The 21172-nt window shown below is 45.6% G+C and overlaps 1 protein-coding gene across 7 annotated transcripts in view; it reads left to right on the plus strand.

Moving 5' to 3' along the window:
* Positions 1 to 12527, plus strand: part of Camkmt (calmodulin-lysine N-methyltransferase) — a 365650-nt gene extending 353123 nt beyond the window's left edge. For 4 of the 7 annotated variants that reach the window (XM_027417958.2, XM_027417963.2, XM_027417961.2 and 1 more), the window contains one exon: positions 11115 to 12527. In XM_027417958.2, the coding sequence (XP_027273759.1) occupies positions 11115 to 11240 (126 nt within the window). In that variant the 3' untranslated portion in view covers positions 11241 to 12527. Of the gene's footprint in view, positions 1 to 2181; positions 3304 to 8067; positions 8691 to 11114 lie in introns of those variants that run through there. The other 3 variants (XM_027417962.2, XM_027417957.2, XM_027417959.2) reach the window with 2 other exon arrangements.
* The last annotated feature ends 8645 nt before the right edge of the window (positions 12528 to 21172 follow it).

The following is a 21172-nucleotide window of genomic DNA, read 5'->3' on the forward strand; positions in this document are numbered from 1 at the left end:
ATGCGGCTAATAACAGCTCTATAATTTAGTGCAGTCCTCAAAGACCCTGTTTTAACCTATGAAATTGAAAAATTGTTTTATTCACAATTTGCTTTTTGTTCCTTTTTTTTCAAGGTGCTTTCTTACTCCTTAAAATTATAATTATTAATTGAGCAAAGAAGTACTGCCTGGGTAAATGGAATTATTCTTAAGCCCTGTAACACCCACACACACACACACACACACACACACACACACACACACACACACACAATCCAAGCCATCATTCCCTAACAGATTTGTGTGTGTTCAAGGGCTCTCCTGTAATAGTTTTACTTGGTTCAGAGATAACTAGGCAGGTGTTACAGTACTGTTTGTGAGGTGGGGGACTCCCCACCCTACCCCCAGTTTCCAGAACGGTTCAGAGGAAGGACCAGGCTAGCCCTTCTGGCAGCCAAACCTCTGCTTTTGCCTCCAGAGGTCAGCACAGAATTCAAGTTAAAAGTGATTCCTAGACCATATTTACAGAAGAACTATTTATTACCTATTACCCCTACCTATTACCTCGGGGACTTTATAAAGAGCTCATTTGAAGCTGTGTATATTAGTGTCTTGTCAGTGAGTGGGTCAGCTGACTGGCTCTGAGTACTCAACTTTCCCTTATCCCCAGTCCCCAAGGAAAGATTTAGCTCTCATGGCCCCCTCTCCTCTCGGTGAGTTGTCTCCATGCGCCCACCGGTTCTGTTGCCAGGGCAATGCCTGGCTAAGGAATGAACAGTGAGTGGACATGGGCAGGGGAGTTGGGGAAGCCAGTTTCAGGAATTCTGATGATGACCACAAAGTGATGCACACTGTTGATACTTTGGTGTTAACAGATTCTTCAAGTTCCATTCCCAGTAGACAACTAGTCATTTGTGAGCTGACATCTAAGAAAGCAAAATGAAGTTACATCAGGACCTACCTTGCCACCTGTTCTTAGTAAAGTAGCTTAGAAAGGAGACAGAACTGGCTTCAAGTCCCATGGGAAAAGGTGGGCTCATGTCCTTAACAGTGAAGACGTGTCACCATTTTGGAATAGGATTTAGAGGAGAGATGCAGATGAACATATCCCTAACAAGCCAACCCAGGGGAATATAATAGTGAAGCCATTTATGGGATACTCTAGGGTAGGTAGTGGTGACTAGTTTGAGGTAATAAATGAATTGCTTTCCAGTATATCTAAAAGAATTTCTGATCTTTGTAAATTAAAAATAAAATAACAATTGGCTCAAAAATACCAACTCATAACCTGTTGTGTTTACAAGTAACAAACTAGCCAGGTGTGGCGGCTCACCTCTTTAATTTCAGTGTTTGAGAGGCAGAGGCAGGTAGATCTCTGAGTTCAAGGCCAGCCTGGTCTACAGAGTGAGTTCCAGGAAAGCCCAGGGCTATGCAGAGAAACCCTGTCTCAAAAACAAACAAACAAACAAACAAAATCAGCCAAACAAACAAAAACAACAACAAAAGAGGAGGAAGAAGAAACAAAATTCTGTTTGTAAGAATAAATGTGACTGTCAGATTTATTCTAGCCAAATGAGGAGATAACCATGTACCCCTCCCCCACATTTCCCAAAATGTGTGGTTAGTTATGAAGATTGGTTGGAATTCAAAATTTCATCACAAAAGGTCCTCAGAAATTCACCTTAGTACCATCTAGCATTGGTGTTCTGCTGGAAGATGTTCCTGGGAGTGAAGTGGTGTCTTGATTTACTCAAAGACCTAGACAGCCTTTGGAAGAAATGTTTGAGGCCCCACTGACCTGTCCTAGTGCCCAGATGTCGCCATGGTCTCCAGTCATCCAGCATTCCTGCCTACCTAGATTGATGTAGCCTTGACTAGGGCAGCAAGAACCAGGCCGAGTTAGAGACATCCCCAATGCTATTCTGGGAAGAGGAAGGTACCCCCAGCTTTCTTTCCCTCAGGCGTGGTGCAGTTTGAGTACTAATGAAAACACCACCCAATCCTCACCTAAAACAAAGCAAAACAAACCCTCAGATTCCTATTTTAATATCATCATGTGCTACTAACAACTCTGTTGAGATTAATTTATTTCTAGTATGATATGTTTGGGTTAAAATCATCTTTATATTAAAGTTAACATTAATTTCAATTCTAAAAATTCCTTACTTGACTCTCCTGACCTTGTATTTCTATTATTTTCAGTTGAAAAAAGAAAACTCGGACATATATGAAGAAAATCTCCATTATCCCCTTCTGCTTACTTTAACCAAAATGGGATAGAAGACAGAGGGCAAAAAAAATCAGATGCACGAGGAATTATTTTCCCAAGAAGAGAAATCTGCCACAGGTCCCCTGAGACTCAGGACCCCACCCACTTTTGCACATTCCACATCTTGGTCCTGGGACCACACACACACACACACACACACACACACACACACACACACACACCACTGCCCTCACAGTTCCCTCACCTTTTCTTATAATCAGCTTGTTGCTCTCTATACCAAACCTTTGTGTGTTTTTATGTGCCTGCAGCCAGTCCAGGATCAGATCTGGACCTGTTAGCAATCGAATTATTTTCATCTCTAAATCAGAATTCTCTCTTTTGATGACCCCCCCTTCTTTTTTAATTGCCTTTGTTCTGTTGAGTAATGGTAGTCTAGATCTATAAATACAGAAACATCTTTTCTGCTTAAATAAATAAATATGTAAACCCCATCTTTCTGATGTCCCAATTAATTGTTTCAATCTATCATCTCTCGCTCTGTCTCCCCCCCTCTCTCTCTGTCTCCTCTCTCTCTCTGTCTCTCTATCTCTCTCTGTCTGTCTGTCTCTCTCTCTCTGTCTCTCTCTCTCTCTCTCATTTTTTCTTTTCAAACAGGATGTTTTGTTTTGTTTTGTTTTGTTTCCCTATAGAAGTATAAGAAATGACTACATCAGCCCAAAGCCTCATAAACTGACCGCTTGTCCTCTGGACACAATGGCGTGGCCAGCCCCCTGCTCCTCCTCCTACACTGACCGCTCATCCTCTGGACACAATAGCGTGGCCGGCCCTCTGCCCCTCCTCTCCAATTATGTGCGATTAGTCTCAGTACGCCGTGTCAAGGAGGGGGAGCTCGCTGAGTGCTTATTATCTGTTTAGGTACAAGAAGAGCACATTTAGGCTCTGACTATGCATGAAAAGTGAGCCTTTATCCAGGCTTAAATCTTAACTGCTGCTGTTCTCTCTTTCAAAAATAGGTCTCTTCCAGAGAAATTTGGAATAAATGGTGGATAAGCTAGATTGCAACCAGAGGGGGAATTTGAAAAAAAAAAAAAAAACAACAACAAAAAACTAAACTCAATCAGACAATTATTTAAAATAAGTATATATTGTTAGTTTCTGAGACTAGAGTGTATAGTAAACATTTAGTTGGTGCTACCCAAGATGATGTTTTCTTTTCCTGCAAGGACCCCAGCCTGTCCTCCCTGGTGCTCCCATGGAAGTCCCCTAATGCCTTTTGTGGAAATTCAGATGTTTATCTGCAAGGAATCATCTGTGCCCACTTTGGCAGGAATGTCATTAGGTGGGGTTAGCTGTGTATCCTCACATCTTTAGCAGAAGCAAAGTGTGTATTCAACGTGATACAATTAAAGTGATAGGTGGGGGGGGCTGGGGAGGTTCATCTATTTTTGCATGTTAAGCAAACTTAGACATCATAAAAATAGGGACTCTCAAATGTCTTCTCTGCCCACTTCTATCATCAAACAAAAAATCTTACCATCGGTTTGCATGTCCCTGTATTCGCCACTTTTTCTGCTCCATTAAAGCACCTAGATGGATCTCAAAAGGCATAGGTCAAGTCGCAGTTAGATCATACATTTCTTTCTCACAAAAACTTGAATTGCAATGCCAAGTGATGGGCTAACATCACAATAACAGCAATTTATTCCTCTTTGGATAAAACAGCAGTCTATTCTCGGTGCTAGATAAAGACCAGGGCAATGCAAACCAACCATTTAGCTGAGTAGTTCAGCTGGTGGCAGCTCTCCTTCGGTGACTGTATGGGTTGCACACTGGCTTCATATTTTCTTGTTTAAAAAATTAGAATTTGGGATGGTTTTTAAAAAAAGCAACACCAGTCATTCCACTCATACTGACAAAAATTCAGGGGGAATTATTTCCTAGGTAAAACCTGCAACTCAATCTGCCAGACAAAGGGAACCTGTCTCTGGTAGCACCTAAGATGGTCTATCACCCCATCCCCCATCCCCACCCCCCTACCCCCACCTCATTTTTAAGTATAGAATAGCAGGACCATGAGAATATTTCCTTTCCTTTCAATCAGAAAAATACAAGAACTGGCAGAAATTCAATTTGCATTTGTGTGCAGCAGATAGACAGATTCAGTGCTCATTTCTTTGGGAGAAGTGTGTGTGTGTGTGTGTGTGTGTGTGTGTGTGTGTGTGTGTATTAAAGCAAACTAGCAGTGTGTTTTCTAGAAGTATCTGAGAACAGTGTATCAAAACTGAGCTATTCCTACTAAAAGATACCCAGTAAAGAATATATTTATTATGGTATGATTATGGCCTCTAGGTCTCCTGTCACATGTTCAGGGTTTCATAGATGTGTTCTTTATGGAATCCTTACCTGAAAGTATCTCAAAGTTGTATGAAACTGATGTTACATTATTGAACATGTGAAAAGTGTTTTTTAATTAGTTTTTGCATTTTTAATAGAATGCAGATATTGAGAAGGAAAAGTAAGGCAACTGTAAAAAGTTTATCCATTTATATTTCTTGATGAATTTTATGATTATTCCTGTGCATTAGTATTAGATTATATAGTTGCAATGGAACAGGCCTATTTGACAATTGTCTACATAATTGTGCATGTGTTTGTTTCCAAAAGAAGCTCTCCTGCCTGGGAAATCATAAGAATTAGGATATTTTGGGTCAGTGAGATGGTGCAGCGGGTGAAGGCGCTGCAGCCAAGCCAGACTACCAGAGTCAAATCCCCAAGACCCAGATGGTAGAAGAAAAAAAAAAAAAAAACACTTCCAAAAGCTGTCCTCTGATCTCCACATGCATACTGTGACAACACACACATATTACAATAAAGTAAAAAAAAAATAATGTAAAATAAACAATGTTAAAAATTAGTATATTCTTTTTTATAGATATTTTATCTTCTGATAAAACTCATGATTTTGTTTTTGTATACATGGTTGGGTGTAAGAATGCATGTAATGCTGTCCACAGGCAGTTGCAAAGCAGTGATAGGAACAGCCACCACCAAGTTGGTTATGAGAAATGTATTTCATTTTATAGCAAGACATATGCTGTGGATTGGGATAAAGGTGCTCAGAAAGACTGCCTCAGAGGTTGCTGCTATTTTGTATAAATTGTGTATTTTGTTGGCTTTTTGACTGAGCATGAAAATGTAACTTCCATTAGGGAAGGGTAATTTAGGTGCTCAGTATTCAGCAGAAAACTTGTCGGGGCCATAAAAGCTTTTCTGGCTGGTTCCTCGGGTGTTTTCAGAGAAGAGCTGCCCGCCCCTTGCTGATTTTCTCTTTGGCTTCAGTAGAGGCTGAATTTACCACTGCATACCTGTTGAATCAGTTTGGGAGATCCAGCAGTTAACCAAGTGAAAGGAAGGATTAGGAACCCTGTCCCAGCAGCCAGGTGTCTGTCCTAACTAGTTAAGTGCCTTTGACAGTTGAAGAACCTGGTTAATGCAATAGGTGAGAGGTGGGAGTTTTGGGTTTGGGGTTTTTGTTTTCTTCGCCCCACTACCATAATAAGGCACACCTTTTCCCAAGGGATGGTGTTATTGTTTTTGTTTTGATAGGAATGGACTGTCTCCTCCCCTCAACTCAGCTTCTGGAGATTTTTGGCTTTGTGCTTAGTCAGCACTTGATTTGATTCCAATCAATGTCAGACAATTGGGAAGCATTGTTTGGCAAAGCCTTTCACTAGGCTTTGGAGGAGGGGTAGGATGCCCACATGGCCAATAGAGTCCCACTGAACATATGCATGCATACCACAGTCACTGGGAGGATTAGGCTGCGTGGCCCGGGTCTTAGCTCTAGTATTCTCCTCCATGGACAAACAGCCCTGTCTTAGGCTGCAGAAACATCACAATCACACTGAGTATATCTCATAGAAGAGGAGTAGTTTGAAAGACAGACTGACTGTACCCAGAGCAAATCTGTTTTCCTGGGTGGACTATTTCCAAGTTATAAAGGAGCCCAGCCCATGAGGATTCCTGACAAATCATCAGGCCTGAAATGCCACTTTGAATTCTCAGATTCTCTTTTATCCAGAGAGCCTGTTTGCCCAGGCTGGGCTGAAGGCTTTCTGTGTATCCTACTCAGGAGGTCTGTGCATTTGGAATCTGTATTTATTTTTTTTTTTTTTTGTTTTTTGGTCTCCCTGACTTTTCAATTAATACACTTTTTGAATAGATAAAACAGATCATAATGTGACTTTTCAAATGTCAACAAGCTTGTCACCAGAAATGTAATAAAATGGCTAATAGGAGATTCAATAGTTAATGGAGGGCCTGAAGTGTGAGCAAATACAGTAGCTGTATACTGGAAACTGTGCAAGTGAAGATGGTTTTAGTATTGCAAACTGAGGAAGAAAATTGTTTTTAATTAGCACCTTCATAAGAACTGCTGATTAATACTGTTTTGTTTGGTGAAAAGCTTTCAGCTGAGTAATTTGTGCAGCCATTACAACAGTTTTGTTAGAGCGGGACTCCTGTTGTTAAACACAAACAGCAGATGATAATGGTGGAAGATGAGTTTGTCATGTAACAATTTACCTTATTGAAAAAGCTTTATATAAAACCCAATACAGTAGGTACCAACAGAAATCACATATTTTAAATCCTTCCAAAATTGCAGTGTGCCATGCTTGTAGTTCTCCCCCCCCCCCCAGACTAGAAGCAGATTTTATATCATTTATAAAATTATATACACAATTTAAAGGTAACATGGACAGGCCACTTTCTCAACAGCAGTTTGCATAGGAGCAGTAAAGTGGCCATGTATTCAAACACTCTCTAACTATACAAAGCAAGGGTGACAAATGGAAGCCTAATTAAATAATGTTACTCAGATGTAAATTTGCATTGGGCTTGGATACAGGGAAAGAAGAACTGGTGGTTTTGCTTGGGCTCACACGTGGGATTAAAAAAAAAAAAACTCAAGTTTAATTAACCTTTTTTCCCCCTTCTGCCACTGTTTTAACTGGTCAGAATAAACAGTTCCCAGTCAGTAGACCTGACCAAGTACTAAGCCTGATTTCAGTGAACTGCAGGAGAATATTTCATTAGCCAGCATCACACATGAGAAACTTGGAAAATAAATAAATAAATAAATAAATAAATAAATAAATAAAATGCAATGGTAAAGCATATTTGCATTAAAATATTACACGGCCCAAGGCTGGTAAGAACTGCAAATTATTGGAGTAGCGTAATAGAGCATGAGATTTTTTTTTTTTTTTTAGACAGGCCTTCGGGGGTAATAACCAGGGTTGAGGCTCACGACAGTGCCAAATAAGCTTTAGACAGCATAATAGTCTGCAAAGAAAGCCACAGAGCACTAATGTGAAGGAAGAGCTGTCCACCACATGCAGCAAAAATCACCAAAGGTCATTTTATGGTAGCAATTGTGACATAAAATTGGTGGTCATGCTACATGTCTAATACTCAGCACAGCTTTATAAATGATGGGCCCCTAGCGATGGCTGTCATTAAGGGCTTTCATCATAATAAACTTTAAACTGTTGGCTTTATGAATCGCCAGCTAGCTTCAGCTGTTCGTTGGATGGAGCTTGCAGTGCCTTAAGTGTGACAAGACCTATTAGGAATTGCAACCATGTTTCAAGCGTACTTGGCTTCCCCACTCCTGGGGTGATTGCTGCCTATTAAACGGCGTCTGGGAAGATTTTCCTCTAGCAATCTCTCTGATCAAGAGCTTTTTTGGGCTTTGACCTGCATTTCCTTCAAGACTTTTTCTGAGGAGTTTTATAAGAGCAAAACTCCAGAGGATTTATAGCCACTTCTGATTAATACCTTTCCCGTTTTTCTAGCAACTCTCCCACTGCTGCATAGAGAAAAGCCTTCATTGTTCCTGAAGCGTTTATTTGTGACCTTTTCTCTGCTTCCTGATTCCCCTCTAACGTGTTCTCTCTGTGAAATCCTCGGGGTGGAACCTAGACAGTTGGTGAAGTTGTTACAGCTGGAGCGACAGAGAAGGAAAAGAGGAAGGCTTTTATATTTTTAAAGGATTACATGCAGAGCGGCCTGGTCCCGCCCATTTAAATGCTCGTTGTGACGTCACCCGAAGCCCCTGGTACCAACCGCATCTTTAATGAGTCTTCGATGTAAATTGAGCGGACACATAAAGATTTCATGATTCAAATTACACTTTCATTAACCTTTAGCATAGGAAGTCTTTTAGTTTCCACACAGTGGCTTACCGGCTGCCCTGCTACTACTATGAATAATAAATGTCTGGAAACCCACTCCTTAAAAACCGAAGTATTTAATGTACGAAGGCTAAATGCCTAACACAGGCTCACTTAGCAAGAACTTGAGATGATCTCGCCTGCCTCCAACTTGGAGGCCCCGCCACCACTGCGTTCTGTTTTCTTCTGCTTGCTCAGATTTTCTAACGATGGCAAAAATAAAAATAAAATAAGCTTTCAATGAATTCCCTGTGTTAATATTCTCATTTGTCTTCCGTTTTAGCTAAGAAATGTCCTAAATGAGAGTGAAGGTAATGTCTCAGGTGTGCCCATTACACAATTAAATTAGCAAACCTCAGAGGGACTGGATTAAAAGTCAGCAGGACGCATCTGGAGATCAGGGGCCCAAAAAGACAGAGGCTCTAGCCCGCCTTGGTAGCCTCCCTTCCAAACTAGGCTTTCCAGATGAAGTTTGCGGCGTACACTCTCCCCTTCCCTCTTGGGAGTAGGTTTCCACCGCTGTCAGAGTGGAATCATTAGTGACTGTCGAGCCCTGAGCAAACAGACGGAGGAGCGGTGGCTTTCGGGGTACAAAGGTATGCCGGTTGCACCCCGAGAGCGAGCAGCCAAGGGTGGACCCGAGCCCGGACCGCGCAGGTGCAGGCGGCGGCGGGCGGACGCAGAAGGCCGGGAACAAAGGCACCTCGGGGGCCTGCGCAGAGGTCACCTGCTGCCTCCGGGGCAGATTAAGGGGGCCTAGAGAGGGCATTGGGAGGAAATGGTGCCGTGCTTCTTTGGAAAATCAATTCGTCCCACCCTTAATGGGGCATTTTGCTCCCCCTCTTTGGGAGTCGCTGGGCAGATGCGTGTCCAGGTCTTAAAATGGGGATCCCGCGGGAGGAGGCGCCACCTTGTCATGCCTGCGCACCCTAAAAACCTTTCTGCTCTCTGCATCGTCCCACTTCCCTTTTCTCTTTGCTCCGGGTTCTTCCGCCTCTCTGCTCAAGGCCTCTTCCATAATGAGGCTGGAAGTGGAACTTTCCCTCACTCCCTTACTTGGTGATTTCTTCCCCCCCCCCCGCCCAACCCCAATGACCTGGCTGCACTTTGCCCCCGCTCCCTGCCTGCCAATCTCTTCTGGGTAGGGCCCCTTTCCATTCTTGAGGCTCCCCCTCCTCGCCAGCCCCGGGAGGCCCAGCCTCCTCCCCAACCAGATCTCCTGCAACACAGCCGCCCCCTGCGGAGCAAGGAAGAGGCCTCCTCCGAGTGAATGGCCGGTAAGGAGGTTTTTAATTTGTCTGGAGCCACAAGGAAAAGGCCTCCGGGCAGCGTCCCCCCAAGCCCTCAGCAGGCTTGGCAACGCCTCTGTGTAGGGCTCAGAGCCCCTCTGCCTTCCTGGTGGGCGCCTTCATCTCGAGAACCTAGCCAAGGTTTGTGGTGACAACTGGGCTAAGGGAGTCAGACTATGTCGGAGAGCTGTGTGCAAAGTCACCTCTGCCTTCCAGAACAAGGACTCTGCTTCCCCAAAGCCTCTGTTCTGTTGCTCCAGACCTCCCAATATGAGAAATTTAGAGGCTTGACCTGATGGTTCTGTCAGACTGGGTTAGAAAAGGCTTTTGAGGCCACTGCTGTCTTGATTTGCAACCGGCCTGCTCGTGGTGGCGCTCTCCTTGAGCTTGGGGGAATGTCACCAGGCCATCCCCCACTGAGGACCATAGAAGATAGTGCATTTAAAAGCTTTGCCCACCTGACCTGTGGCTCCACCTCCAGGTGCATTAGCCTTCACAGCTTTATTTTTAGGAGCAGAGGCTGCAGCCCTGACCAATCCTGCTTTGACCCATCTCTCCTCTCCATCTCTCCAGCAGCAGACTCTGATGCAGAGGGAGTGAAATGAAGCAGCTTGCACTTCCTGGCTTTTTGCAGGTCTTGCTTCTCTGTCAGCCAATTTCCCCTTCAAACCAGTACTCAGAGGAACCGGGTGACCATTTTCAGAGTCTCTAGCTTGCAGCTTCCTGGACCTCATCTCACAGCCAGGTGCTGGCTGCTCTGGTCTACTTAGCCTCCCCACAGTTCAGCTATATGAAAGGATGGTTGCAGTATCCTTCACGGGATACAGAAGCATGGCACTGAAGGGATTTGTCCAGCCCTGAACTTGTATACTGGCAGGGAAATGGCAACAATAATGTCTAACTCATCCCACCAAGAAAATGGTGTTCATTTTGTCCCTTGATTCCAAATCTTGCTTGTTTGGGCCAACCAGGCATTAGTAAACATTAGGACAATCCGGGGCTTGAAAATCACTTGTGGGTTGGTTTGCCATTTCTTCATGCTTCTGGAACCCAGCTACTGTTGTGGGGTATCTACTAGAGAAGTCTATGGATCTAAGCCAATAAAACATCTTTGTTAGCCAGCTGGTGACTACTCTAGGTGGTTGGGATCTCAGTGTAGCCCCAAGCCTTTCTCAGGGTGAGCTTTAACCACACACAACACACACACACACACACACACACACACACACACACACACACACACACACACAATCCTGGGTTAATAATACTCCAGTCAGCCAGCAATGGAACTAGAGAAGCCAAAAGCAAAGTTAGTACATTTAGAGACTTTCCCAGAACTATGGAATTTAATGGATTGGGTCTTTGTTTTCATTTTGGCAGGTGGCGCTATCTTACATGGCTGAGTTTTATGACCTGAATGGTACTTCCATCTGGGGACCTGTTACACTACAATGTGAGAATGCTTACAGTGTCTTGTCACTCTCTCGAGATTTGTGGCCCAGTTGACACACTATTCATGAACAAACAGGCCCTGCAAGACCTAGCTGCTGCCGACCTGCATGAGAAAGCTAAGGGAACAAGCAGAGCAACCGGGATCAACCAAACCTGCCTCCTCAGAACATCCCGAACTCAAAGCAGTGTTTTTAAGCACTAGGTTTTGAAGGGGTAGTTTGTTGCACAGCAATAGATAACTAATGCAGTTATTCTAGTCTCTCTGAGAGGCTATTCCTGCATCTGTAACTATAGATTTAGATACCAAAGCTTTTGTTCCATTTAGCTTAAATGGGTTGAATTACATTTAGGGAACCCAAAAGGAGGAGATAGGTACCACAGTTCTCACTCACCTTTAGGAACCAGCCTATTATAGAAAGCAAATTGCTCTGAAGCTGATGGTAGAAAAAGAATTGAGATGGGTAGAAGAGAAAAAGAAAGGAACAGAATCAGAAGAGCTCTCTGCTGGCCCAGTAGCAAATGGTTCTAGGCAAGCTTCCTGGGGCATCTATTTTCTCTTCCAGAACACAAAGGCAATAAACTAAATGCTTTGAAGTCTCATTTCATGCTAACTTCTGAAGTATTCAAGAAAAAAATTCCTACTGTTAGTGCCAATTTGGTGCTCCTTGGGGAATTAGTCTCTGGTACCATCAAGATGCTGTCAGGCATTAGCTTGCCCCAAGAGAATAAAAAATTAGTACTGCTCAGGGTGTCACCTTCTTCTTCCCCAAGCTGAAGGCTGGGGAGTGTTCTCAGATCCCACTGTAGAAGAAATGGGATGATGGTACCTGAACTTGTCCATCTTTATCCACTTTTACCAGTGGGCACTGTGGTGAAGATCCAAGGTCTAAAGATGACCCAATGACTCTATTACCTATGGGGCCTAGTGACAAAGGCAAGATGACTCTCTGCAAGTAACTTGAAACAAATGTGCCAGTGCATTATAAAATAATTATGCATTTCAATGAAGCCTATGAAGAACAGGGAAGGCCCACTTGGTGGGGGTGACTGGAGAGGGCCCAACCTCAAGCAGAATGGTCATTGAAAACCTCCTTGATGGGGGCTTGCCTTGATGGTGGCTTGCCATTGTGAGAAAGGGCCAGTCATGCATGGGATAATTGCAGGGAACTGAGTGTACACAGGAAACACAGAGGCTGGTTCTAAGGGATGGTAGTAAGAAGCTCAGTGTGGCTTGGCTGCCTAAGAATACGCAAGGAGATTGAACCCAGGGCCTTGAGCCAAGTGCACTCACTCAGCTATACCTCCAGTCCCAAATGTCCAATTGTCAAAGGTCACTCTGAATGCCAATAGAGAACATATTAGAAGTGGAGAGTCCAAAGCCAGTCATGGCGGCACATGCCTTTAATCCCAGCACTCGAGAGTCAGAGGCCAGCGGATCTCTGAGTTTGAGGCCAGCCTGGGCTACAGAGTGAGTTCCAGGACAGTCAGACCTGCTGCATAGAAAAACCCTGTCTCAAAAAACCAAAAACCAGAAAGGAGGAGGAGGAGACCACTGAAAAGATTGTCCTAATATAGGAGTTCTGATGAGAGCAAATAGCAGTCCTGTGGGTGACATCAGAATGAAGGGAGCAAATTAACCCCATGTGTGCATTTAGTCAGGAACTAATAGGATTCTTGTGGCTTCCTCATAAAATTTCAGGTGAAAAAGTCTTGAGTTCCCTGCCATGGGAATTCAAGCCCTTTGGCCTCTTCCTGCCTCACCCTCAAGGCCAATCTGCCTTTCCCAACCATGAGTGCAAGGCCTGGACTGTGCAGAGGGAGGGGAGGACAAGTCAGGGCAGTAGGTGTTCAGCCACTTGTACTTCCGGCTGTACCATGGGCAAGATGATGGTGTAGAGAAATGGGGTCTTCATGTCCTGAAGACTTGAATTCTCTTATGCGCTCAGAGAGGTGGCTGGGGCAGGCTAGGACTGGGTGGAGTCCATGTCTCTCTTCCTGAAAGCTCCTAGATTCTCTCCCACATTATTTTTAGACATTAGCAATACATAGGAACATCCATTCTGAGGACACTCAGGAAAGGAACCCAAAGGATCCCAGGAGACTGACCCTATGGTCCTTCACCCAAGAGCATTTGCTTGAAGAAGCACCCTTGGGAGAGGGCATCCTCTTATGATCTAGGTAAGCAAGACCTTACAATAGGCTGTCATTGGCTTCAGAAATGAGACAGGACAGACCGGAGGGGTCACTGGGAACCTGGATGAAGTGAATGTGCCCTAAGAAGTAGAGAAAGGAGCAGACATGAGAGGAGCCATGTGTCAAAAAGCCATTCATCCATCTCAGTGTCCCCTGGAGTCAGGTGACTGTCCTTATTCAACAGGGTGCATGCAGCTATGCAAGGGTCTAGGAATGGGATAGTTGTGGGTCCCTCCCATACCATGCTTACAGTTTAGTAGGGCAGGCAGAACATGACCTCAAATATGATCCCCAGGGAAACCTCCCAGGGTCTCAGGAACCTTTGCAGAAGAGAAGTTGGGGAGATTGTAAGAGCCAGAGGTAGGGCAGGGAGACAGGTGGGAAACAGTGTCTTCTAAGACAGTACTATTGCACTGGAATTATGGCAGCTGAGGTTGCCTGCACAGGACCTGTACAAGATCAAGCCAATCGACATTCTAACATGGAGAGAGATGGGAGGGGCTTTCGGCTCCTCACCCCTAACTATGCTGTTGGTAGTTGATAGCTTCTGAGGGAGGGAAAGTCAGTTGTTGTTTTTTAAGGGTCCTTGGTAGGTTGACTGTGCTTCAGGAGTATATGAGTTTTTGTTTGTTTGTTTGTTTTAAGTTGGTGGGTAGAGAGATTACATTATTCGGAGGAGGAAGAATTGTACCTGGGGAGTTACAGCACAGAGACAAGAGACGTGCCAGGGACATGAACTTGAGGAGCCAAGGCACAGGGACAGGTTCAGAGAGTGACTCAGCAGAAGAAATGGTTTAAGTGAGGGACAGATGCATTCCCACAGTCATCCCACAGAGGGAGGGCAGGGAACATGACAGATGCAGCCAGGATCACTGCAAACTCCTATAGTAGTAGGAGAGGAATCACTGGTTCATCCGCAGATAAAACCAGTGTGTTAGGTGGGTTTAGTGAGAACAAACAATAGCAAGCTGATACTTAGGGAAGTGACTTGAGGTATAAGGAAGCCCTGTCTACAGAGGTAGCCTTTTAGTGGAAACCTCCATCATAAGGAAGAGCCAACCTCGTAAAATCGAAGAGAAGACAATCTCAGACAGTGGCTCTGAAGGGACCAGCCCCTGCTTTAGCAGCCATAACATGTCTGACCTTGCTGGGCCTGCCCTAGTCACTAGGAGGTCAGATATCCTCCTGGCGACAAGAAACCAATCAGAAGTTAGCTGGCGGGACTCTCGATGTGCTTTATGGCTCTGGGCATGCTTTATGGTAAAAGTAGTATAACAGTGACATGCAGAGCATAACAACCGCCCTGGGAGGGCCTACAGGCCATAGCAACCAGTTGACCAATCAACACAGGACAGGTCATTCAAGTTTGGAAGTACATCAATCCTGAGGCTGACTCATAGACACTCCCCTTGCTCTACCCAATATGTCCCACCCTCCACCCCTCCCCCAAATCGCAGCCCCTTGGGGTCCTTCTCACACCAGCTGCTGTGTTGGATGGATGAAGGGCCTGAGTTAATGGGGTTAGCTGTTAAACAATAAAAGACTCTTTACTTTTGCATCAGAATGGGTCTCTTGATGATTTGGGGGGTTCAGAATTTGGGCAAAACAGCTCTAGCAAGTGCAAGGGCCCTGAGGCAGGCACACCAGAACCCTACAGGCAAAGAGCCATGGATGACAGGAGTATGGTGTGAGGAAGGAGTATTCAGTACCTTACAAGCCATGATGAAGGAGTTGGATTTTGTTTTGAACAGAAGTCCCTGTGAGAATCTCAAGAGCAATGATACAGTCTGATGTATGTGCCGAAACTGGGGGAAATAGGCAGGCAGAGGGAAACTAGGAGGCCTTGGAAGAGGCTCCCAGAGTGGTTCTGGTAGGTAACCAATGACAAGAAGACACAACTGATGGAGGCTGGGAGGGTGAGAAAAAAGCACGCACTGGGCTGAGACCAGACTTCCTCAGGAGGAGTTTGGGCCCCTGTGTGACTATACTTCTGGGCTGGCAGAGATACAAATGGAAGCCAAGTCCCCTGAGTGCCGGAGGCTGGACCTTCCCCTGGATTCCTTAACTTCAAAGTGCTTACCCTATGAGGATAGGGTCCTTCCCAAGCCACTGAGGCATCTGAATACCTGGCTCGTGGGAGACACTGTATCCACTGTGGGTTATGGCCTGGACATCCAGATGGGCACACTCCACACTCTTCTCTAAGCTACACTCAAAAACTGATGGAAACAGCACCTGCTTTCCCACAGCAACCCCCAAAACTGTCCCATTGGCTAAAGGGGGCCAATTCCAAGGACCCTAAACTGCAAGCGAACATGGGAAGGACCCAGAAGGAAGGCAAATTCATACTGTAGCACACCATCATGTTACCACAAGTCACCTCCTCCTAGCCTGTAGCCCAGTGACATTGAGGATCTGATCCCCAAGTCACTTGGGAGTTCAGAGAAGTAAGTGCTCTGCCCACAGGCAGGCTGGTGGATTGCTTGACCACCTCTGCCTTTGTACCAATTCAGTGGAGGACATTGTAAGGACTCAGGCATTATGCTGGCCTGCTCTGTCACCTGGCAGAATGCACTCAGGCAGTACTCTGGTCAGCCCAGGGTTCCATGCTTACTAGTCTGCACACAGGTGCAAAGGACCCCTTTAAAAGACAGACCCCGCCCACTTACGATCTTTTTGCCCGCTCCTCTCTTTCCCACTCTTTCTTTCCTGCCTCCTCTCCCCCCCCCTCCCCGCAGTTCCCCTGGGGCAGACAGGACTTTTTCTGTCTCCCTCTTCTCTTCTGTCTTCTCTGTGTCTCTTTACCTCTTTTCTCTTTCCTTCCCCATCCCTCCCCGTTCTAATAAAACTTCTCACTAAGTTCTGTCTGTCGGGCATGTTTGTCCCTCCTGCTAGGTCACCCTTGCCTGCCATGGAATCCACTAAGGTTTCTCCTCACGCTTTATCGTAACAGACATGATGTGCCAGAAACAAACCCGGCTACTCTGTGGTCCTTTGGAGGACTACCTGAGAAAGAAGTTGTCTGGCTGAATCTAAGCAAAGCAAACCGGGCCTCTGCTGGCAGGCTGGAAAGCTCACTGAAGCAAGCAGACAGCTGAACACTGAATAATGGATTCTAAAGTGTGGCCAAGAGACAGTCTTCTTCGCCAAGAATGGGCCCACCTCCTACAGCTCGATCTAACCATACATAGACTGGGGGGAGCTGCCTTCTCAAGCATAGTGTCAGACCTTCGTTCCCTGCCCCACACTCAGTGCACATGTAACACACACACACACACACACACACACACACACACACACACACACACACACACACACACACCTTGCTCAGGAGGGATCTTTCCTTCTGTTCCTCCAGCACCCCAAATAGTTAATGGTTGGTGGCCCAGCTGTCTTGTCCCTAAAATAAGCTTTTTATTGTCGTTGTTTTTGAGACAGGATTTCTCTGTGTAGCCCTGGCAGTTCTGGAACTCGCTCTGTAGAGCAGGCTGGCCTCGAACTCGGCCTGCCTCTGTCTCCGGAGTGCTGGGATTAAAGATGTGCCCCGCCACCGCCTGAAGCTTTAAAAAAACAAACAAACCAGGGTCTCATGCAGCAGACTCACTGTGCAGATGAGGAGGGCCTGAACGATCCTCCTGTCCCCACCTCTACAATTCTGGGTTTATAGGCATATACTACCCCATCTGGCGTTTTGTGGTGTTCATGATCAAACCAGGGCTTCAGGTATGCTAGGCAAACACTCCAACTGAGCTGGTTCCCACCCCCTAGAGTGAGCATCAATGTTGCCTTTGTCTTGAGGCCTGATCGCTAGCCCCTGGGAGGGGGCCAGGAGCTGAGCTACCATTGTTCCAGTCATGCTGAGCACCGTGGTGTATGGGTCATCTGTGTCTTGGGCAGAGCCCAGGCTGGAAGGTTCACCCGGGCAGAAAAGCCAAAGGGTGTTTCTTTTTTGTGTTCCCTTCCTTTCCTTCTCTGGGTAGATAGGAACCAAAGGTTTGACAGAGAAACGAGGTGTGCCAGTGTGAGTCACTTTCTTCCAGAATGATTAAGAGGCTGCTGTTCAGCTCTGCTGCATGTAGAGACTGGGAAAAAGAATGACAAGCTAAGTGTCGAGGACATGGACACAGCCATAGGTGTGTCTGATCAGCCTTGGGGGGACAGAGCAAAGATGGGGCTCCACCGTGAAGCAAAGGTGTCTCAGCTAAGGTTCTGTGAGGAGAGAGGCAAGGAAGCCCTGCAGATGCTCCAGGAGAGTGACACAATCTCTGCAGAAGAGGAGCCCCCACACAATTCCATCACACAGCCTGTCGCCTGGTTGCCAAGTAGACAAGGAAGGTACAGAAAATTCTGTTCCCTTCCAGGGTATCTGACGTCACTGCAACCTCCCCATCCCCCAGGCATCTTCAAGACATTTCTTTCCTTTAGAGCTCTCTTAGGAACATCTCCAAGGAGGGACCTGTGTGTGTAGGTGACAGCGCAGCTCCCAAAGGACTGCCCGTGCAGTGCTGGGTCAGCAGCAAGTGGAAAGACCTTGTACTAAAGGCAGCATTGCCTGCCAAAGGCTGGAAGAGACTTTTCGTTGGTTGCTTATCTGACCGGTATTCACTTTGTGGAAGTTTAGCAAATTAGAACTCTAACACTCTGTAAACACTGGCTGCTAAAGACTGGCATCTTCGCACCTGTGAAGCTGCTGACCTGACATTCACAACCCTGGTGGGGGGGAGGGTGGCTCCCGGGTGTGCCGTGAGAGGAGCTGAAGGCCAGCGAAGGTGTTTACACAGTTCCTTCTCTCCTAAATTAAATATTCAAATTGGGTTTGTTCTGGGGTATTGTTAAGGCCTGAGCTGTAATTTAATGGAAATGGCATTGTCCCCCAGAATAAAGGTTTCATTAGCCTAGCTCCCAAACTTTCCCCATTATCCTCTGGGGGAAACAATCTGGTGACAACCTGCCTGTCATAATCCCCCCTGCTTCAGATTTATGGTGACAAAAGACTCTTAATACCGAAAATGTTCGGCGGGAGGAGAAACACTTCCCAAACAAGAACTCTCTCTCTCCCCGGCCAGGTAACAAAGGGGCCAAGAGGAATTTGGTGGGGCCTCCTGGCCACCTGCTGGTTAAGCCCAGGGTCGGTGGATTAACTTAGGCTCTGACTGGGTGTTGAGAGAGGCAGGTTACATGGCAGAGCAAACAAAATCTAGACTGTGCTTTACACATGGTAATCCCAAATTTAATAAGATCCCAGCCACTAGGAAGCCCCAAGCCCAAAGTTGTTGAGGTGTGGGGCTCTATTGTTCTTAGCAAGCAGTATTACCATTGGTTGTCTGGGTAGCCTGGGCGCCCATCCCTGGGGTGAGGGAGTGTCTGTAGCCTAGGCTAAGCAAATTGGAACTGGTCCCTTGGGTGAATCTTGTTTCTATCCTTCCAGGGTTTCAAGGGCCTTGTCCTGAGACAAGTCACATATCTGCTTGCTCCGAAGTCCCTGCAGAAGGTGTGGGTGGTTGGAGGCCACATGAGTTTCACAGCCTGCAGGCTGCATCTGTGACCACCAGGCTTCCAACTGGTGGAGCTGGAGTTGTAGGCAAGAGCCCTAGGAAGGTGTAATATGGCCCCTGCCAAAGCTAAGGGAAGGCCTCTGAGGTGGGGCATCATGCAGGTTGCACACTGGGTCCACTTCCCAAGCTGTATATAGCTGAAGGAATGTTTCTCTCACAGCCACCTTGATGCTATTCATTCATTCAACGGGTATTTACTGCGTACCTGCTGTACGTCAGGGCTTGGACTCAAGTGCTTAGGGCTTCAAAGGGAGCAGAAACAGACCTGATCCTGCTTCTCAGGGATCACAGTCTCAGGTAAGAGCTGTGAAAGGAGAGAGAAATGGTTCCATGAGCCCATGTGATAGAGGATAAAAGAGAAGGCTTTTCTGTCTGTGATACCAGAGGGCAGATAGGAAGGGCTCCTGAGGACTGAGCCCAGTTGAGGTGGGAGTGGGAAAAGGTGAAGGGTGCAGGTGTTACAGAGTACCTCAGGCCCCCTGGGAAAGGGTAAGATGGAATGTTCAAGGAAGCAGCCACCTTTATTCCATCCCATGGGACTACAGACCCGAAGAGGAGAAACTGGAGAAAACCAAGCCTTGGTTTACATATGTCCCTTATAAGAGAGTACAATACTGGAAATCTGAATGACAAACTCCTCCTTCCTGGGGTTTTGAGTGGATCTCGTGGTTCAGTGGCATCAAGACATTAAAGATAAAGCAACCACGGCCAGCAATAATAACAACAAATATGTGGAAAATATGAATTGTGGAATTTAAAAAGTACCCATAATGGTAAAGAAAGACGCATCAACTAAGATTCGTCAGAGTTTCTAGAATGTGTCAAACAAAGAGGTGCTTAAAGGACAGAACTGAAGAAAGAATGCAGGAGACTCTGAAAGGGTTGGAAGCTAACTAGCCCAGAAGACCTACAGGGTTCAAGGAAGTCCATGCAGGGACAGTGTATGTACCATGACACAGCAAACCCACCCCATCAACATCAAGACCTGACCAAAGAGGGAACCTGTTTGTGGATTGCAAAGAGCACGAAGGAAATGCTAATGTGTCAAGGAAAGAAAAAAAAATCAGGCTTGGGCATGGAACTCAGTGCTAGAATGTTTGCCTGGTGTGTGTAAGACCCTGGCCTTAACCCCCAGCAACTCAAAAGATAATAAGGAAAATTTTAAAAAGCAAGAAAAGCCTGGTGGTGACACATGCCTCTATTCCAGCACTTGGGAGAAGGAGGCAGGAAAAACAAAAAACAAACAAACAAAAAAAACCTGTTTCTTTGGGGGTCAGAATTTAGGAAACAGATTACTTTTAAATCTCCTGAAGATTCTCAAGGTTGGGAAGATACCTGAGGTGATTAATCTTGATTGTCACCTTGATGGCTCTGCAAGGGCATTCTGGGAAGGATTGACTGCAGGGAGAAGGCCCTTTTCCAGAGTGAGCAATACCCTTTACAAAGTGGCACAGACATAAAGAGGTCCAAGGAAAAAAGCAACGTTGCTTGCATGCTTCACTTTGCTTCTGGTGTTGAGTGCATCCGTCCTTTCGTTGATGCTGCTGCTGCCTCTGCAAACATCTTCTTCTGTCATTTGACACCAGTGATTTCAGCCTTATAACAGGCACTGAAGACCAGTGACTCTCCAGGCACACTTCATGCCTTCAATGGGACTGTGGAGTCAACCAGCTCTGCGAGTGACTGAGAAGTTCAGGTCCTCACTAGTTTGCAGATGTCACAGTTGAGCTACCCAGCCTCTAGCAGGTATATCCAGTCAATGGCCCTGGGATTCATGTGTCAGATAGCTATGAATGTCTCACCAAACACAAAACCATAAACTCACTTATTTAATATTATGGGATTTTTGCCAATTTTTCGTAATTTGGTTGTATGGTTTCTCTAGTATGAACTTTGTGGAGGACAATGCCATGTCCAATATCTAAAGATTGGATACTCTGGAAACCACTGTAATAAATTTAAAAAATATATATGTATATATACATATGTATATATAGTTGTATACATACACACACACACACACACACACACACACACACATATATATGTTCTTTTTCATATATACATTGTATCATTCTGTTCCACTTTGAGGACTTTGCCTAACACAACAATACATTCTAAGAAAACAGAATTTTTGAGAAGACTAAGTTCTTGGAAATTAAAAATACAGATGGTGTGCCAGGCAGTGGTGGTGCACACCTTTAATCCCAGCACTCAGGAGGCAGAGGCAGGTGGATC

This window comes from Cricetulus griseus, chromosome 5, assembly GCF_003668045.3.
Source record: "Cricetulus griseus strain 17A/GY chromosome 5, alternate assembly CriGri-PICRH-1.0, whole genome shotgun sequence".
Taxonomy (NCBI): Eukaryota; Metazoa; Chordata; class Mammalia; order Rodentia; family Cricetidae; genus Cricetulus; species Cricetulus griseus.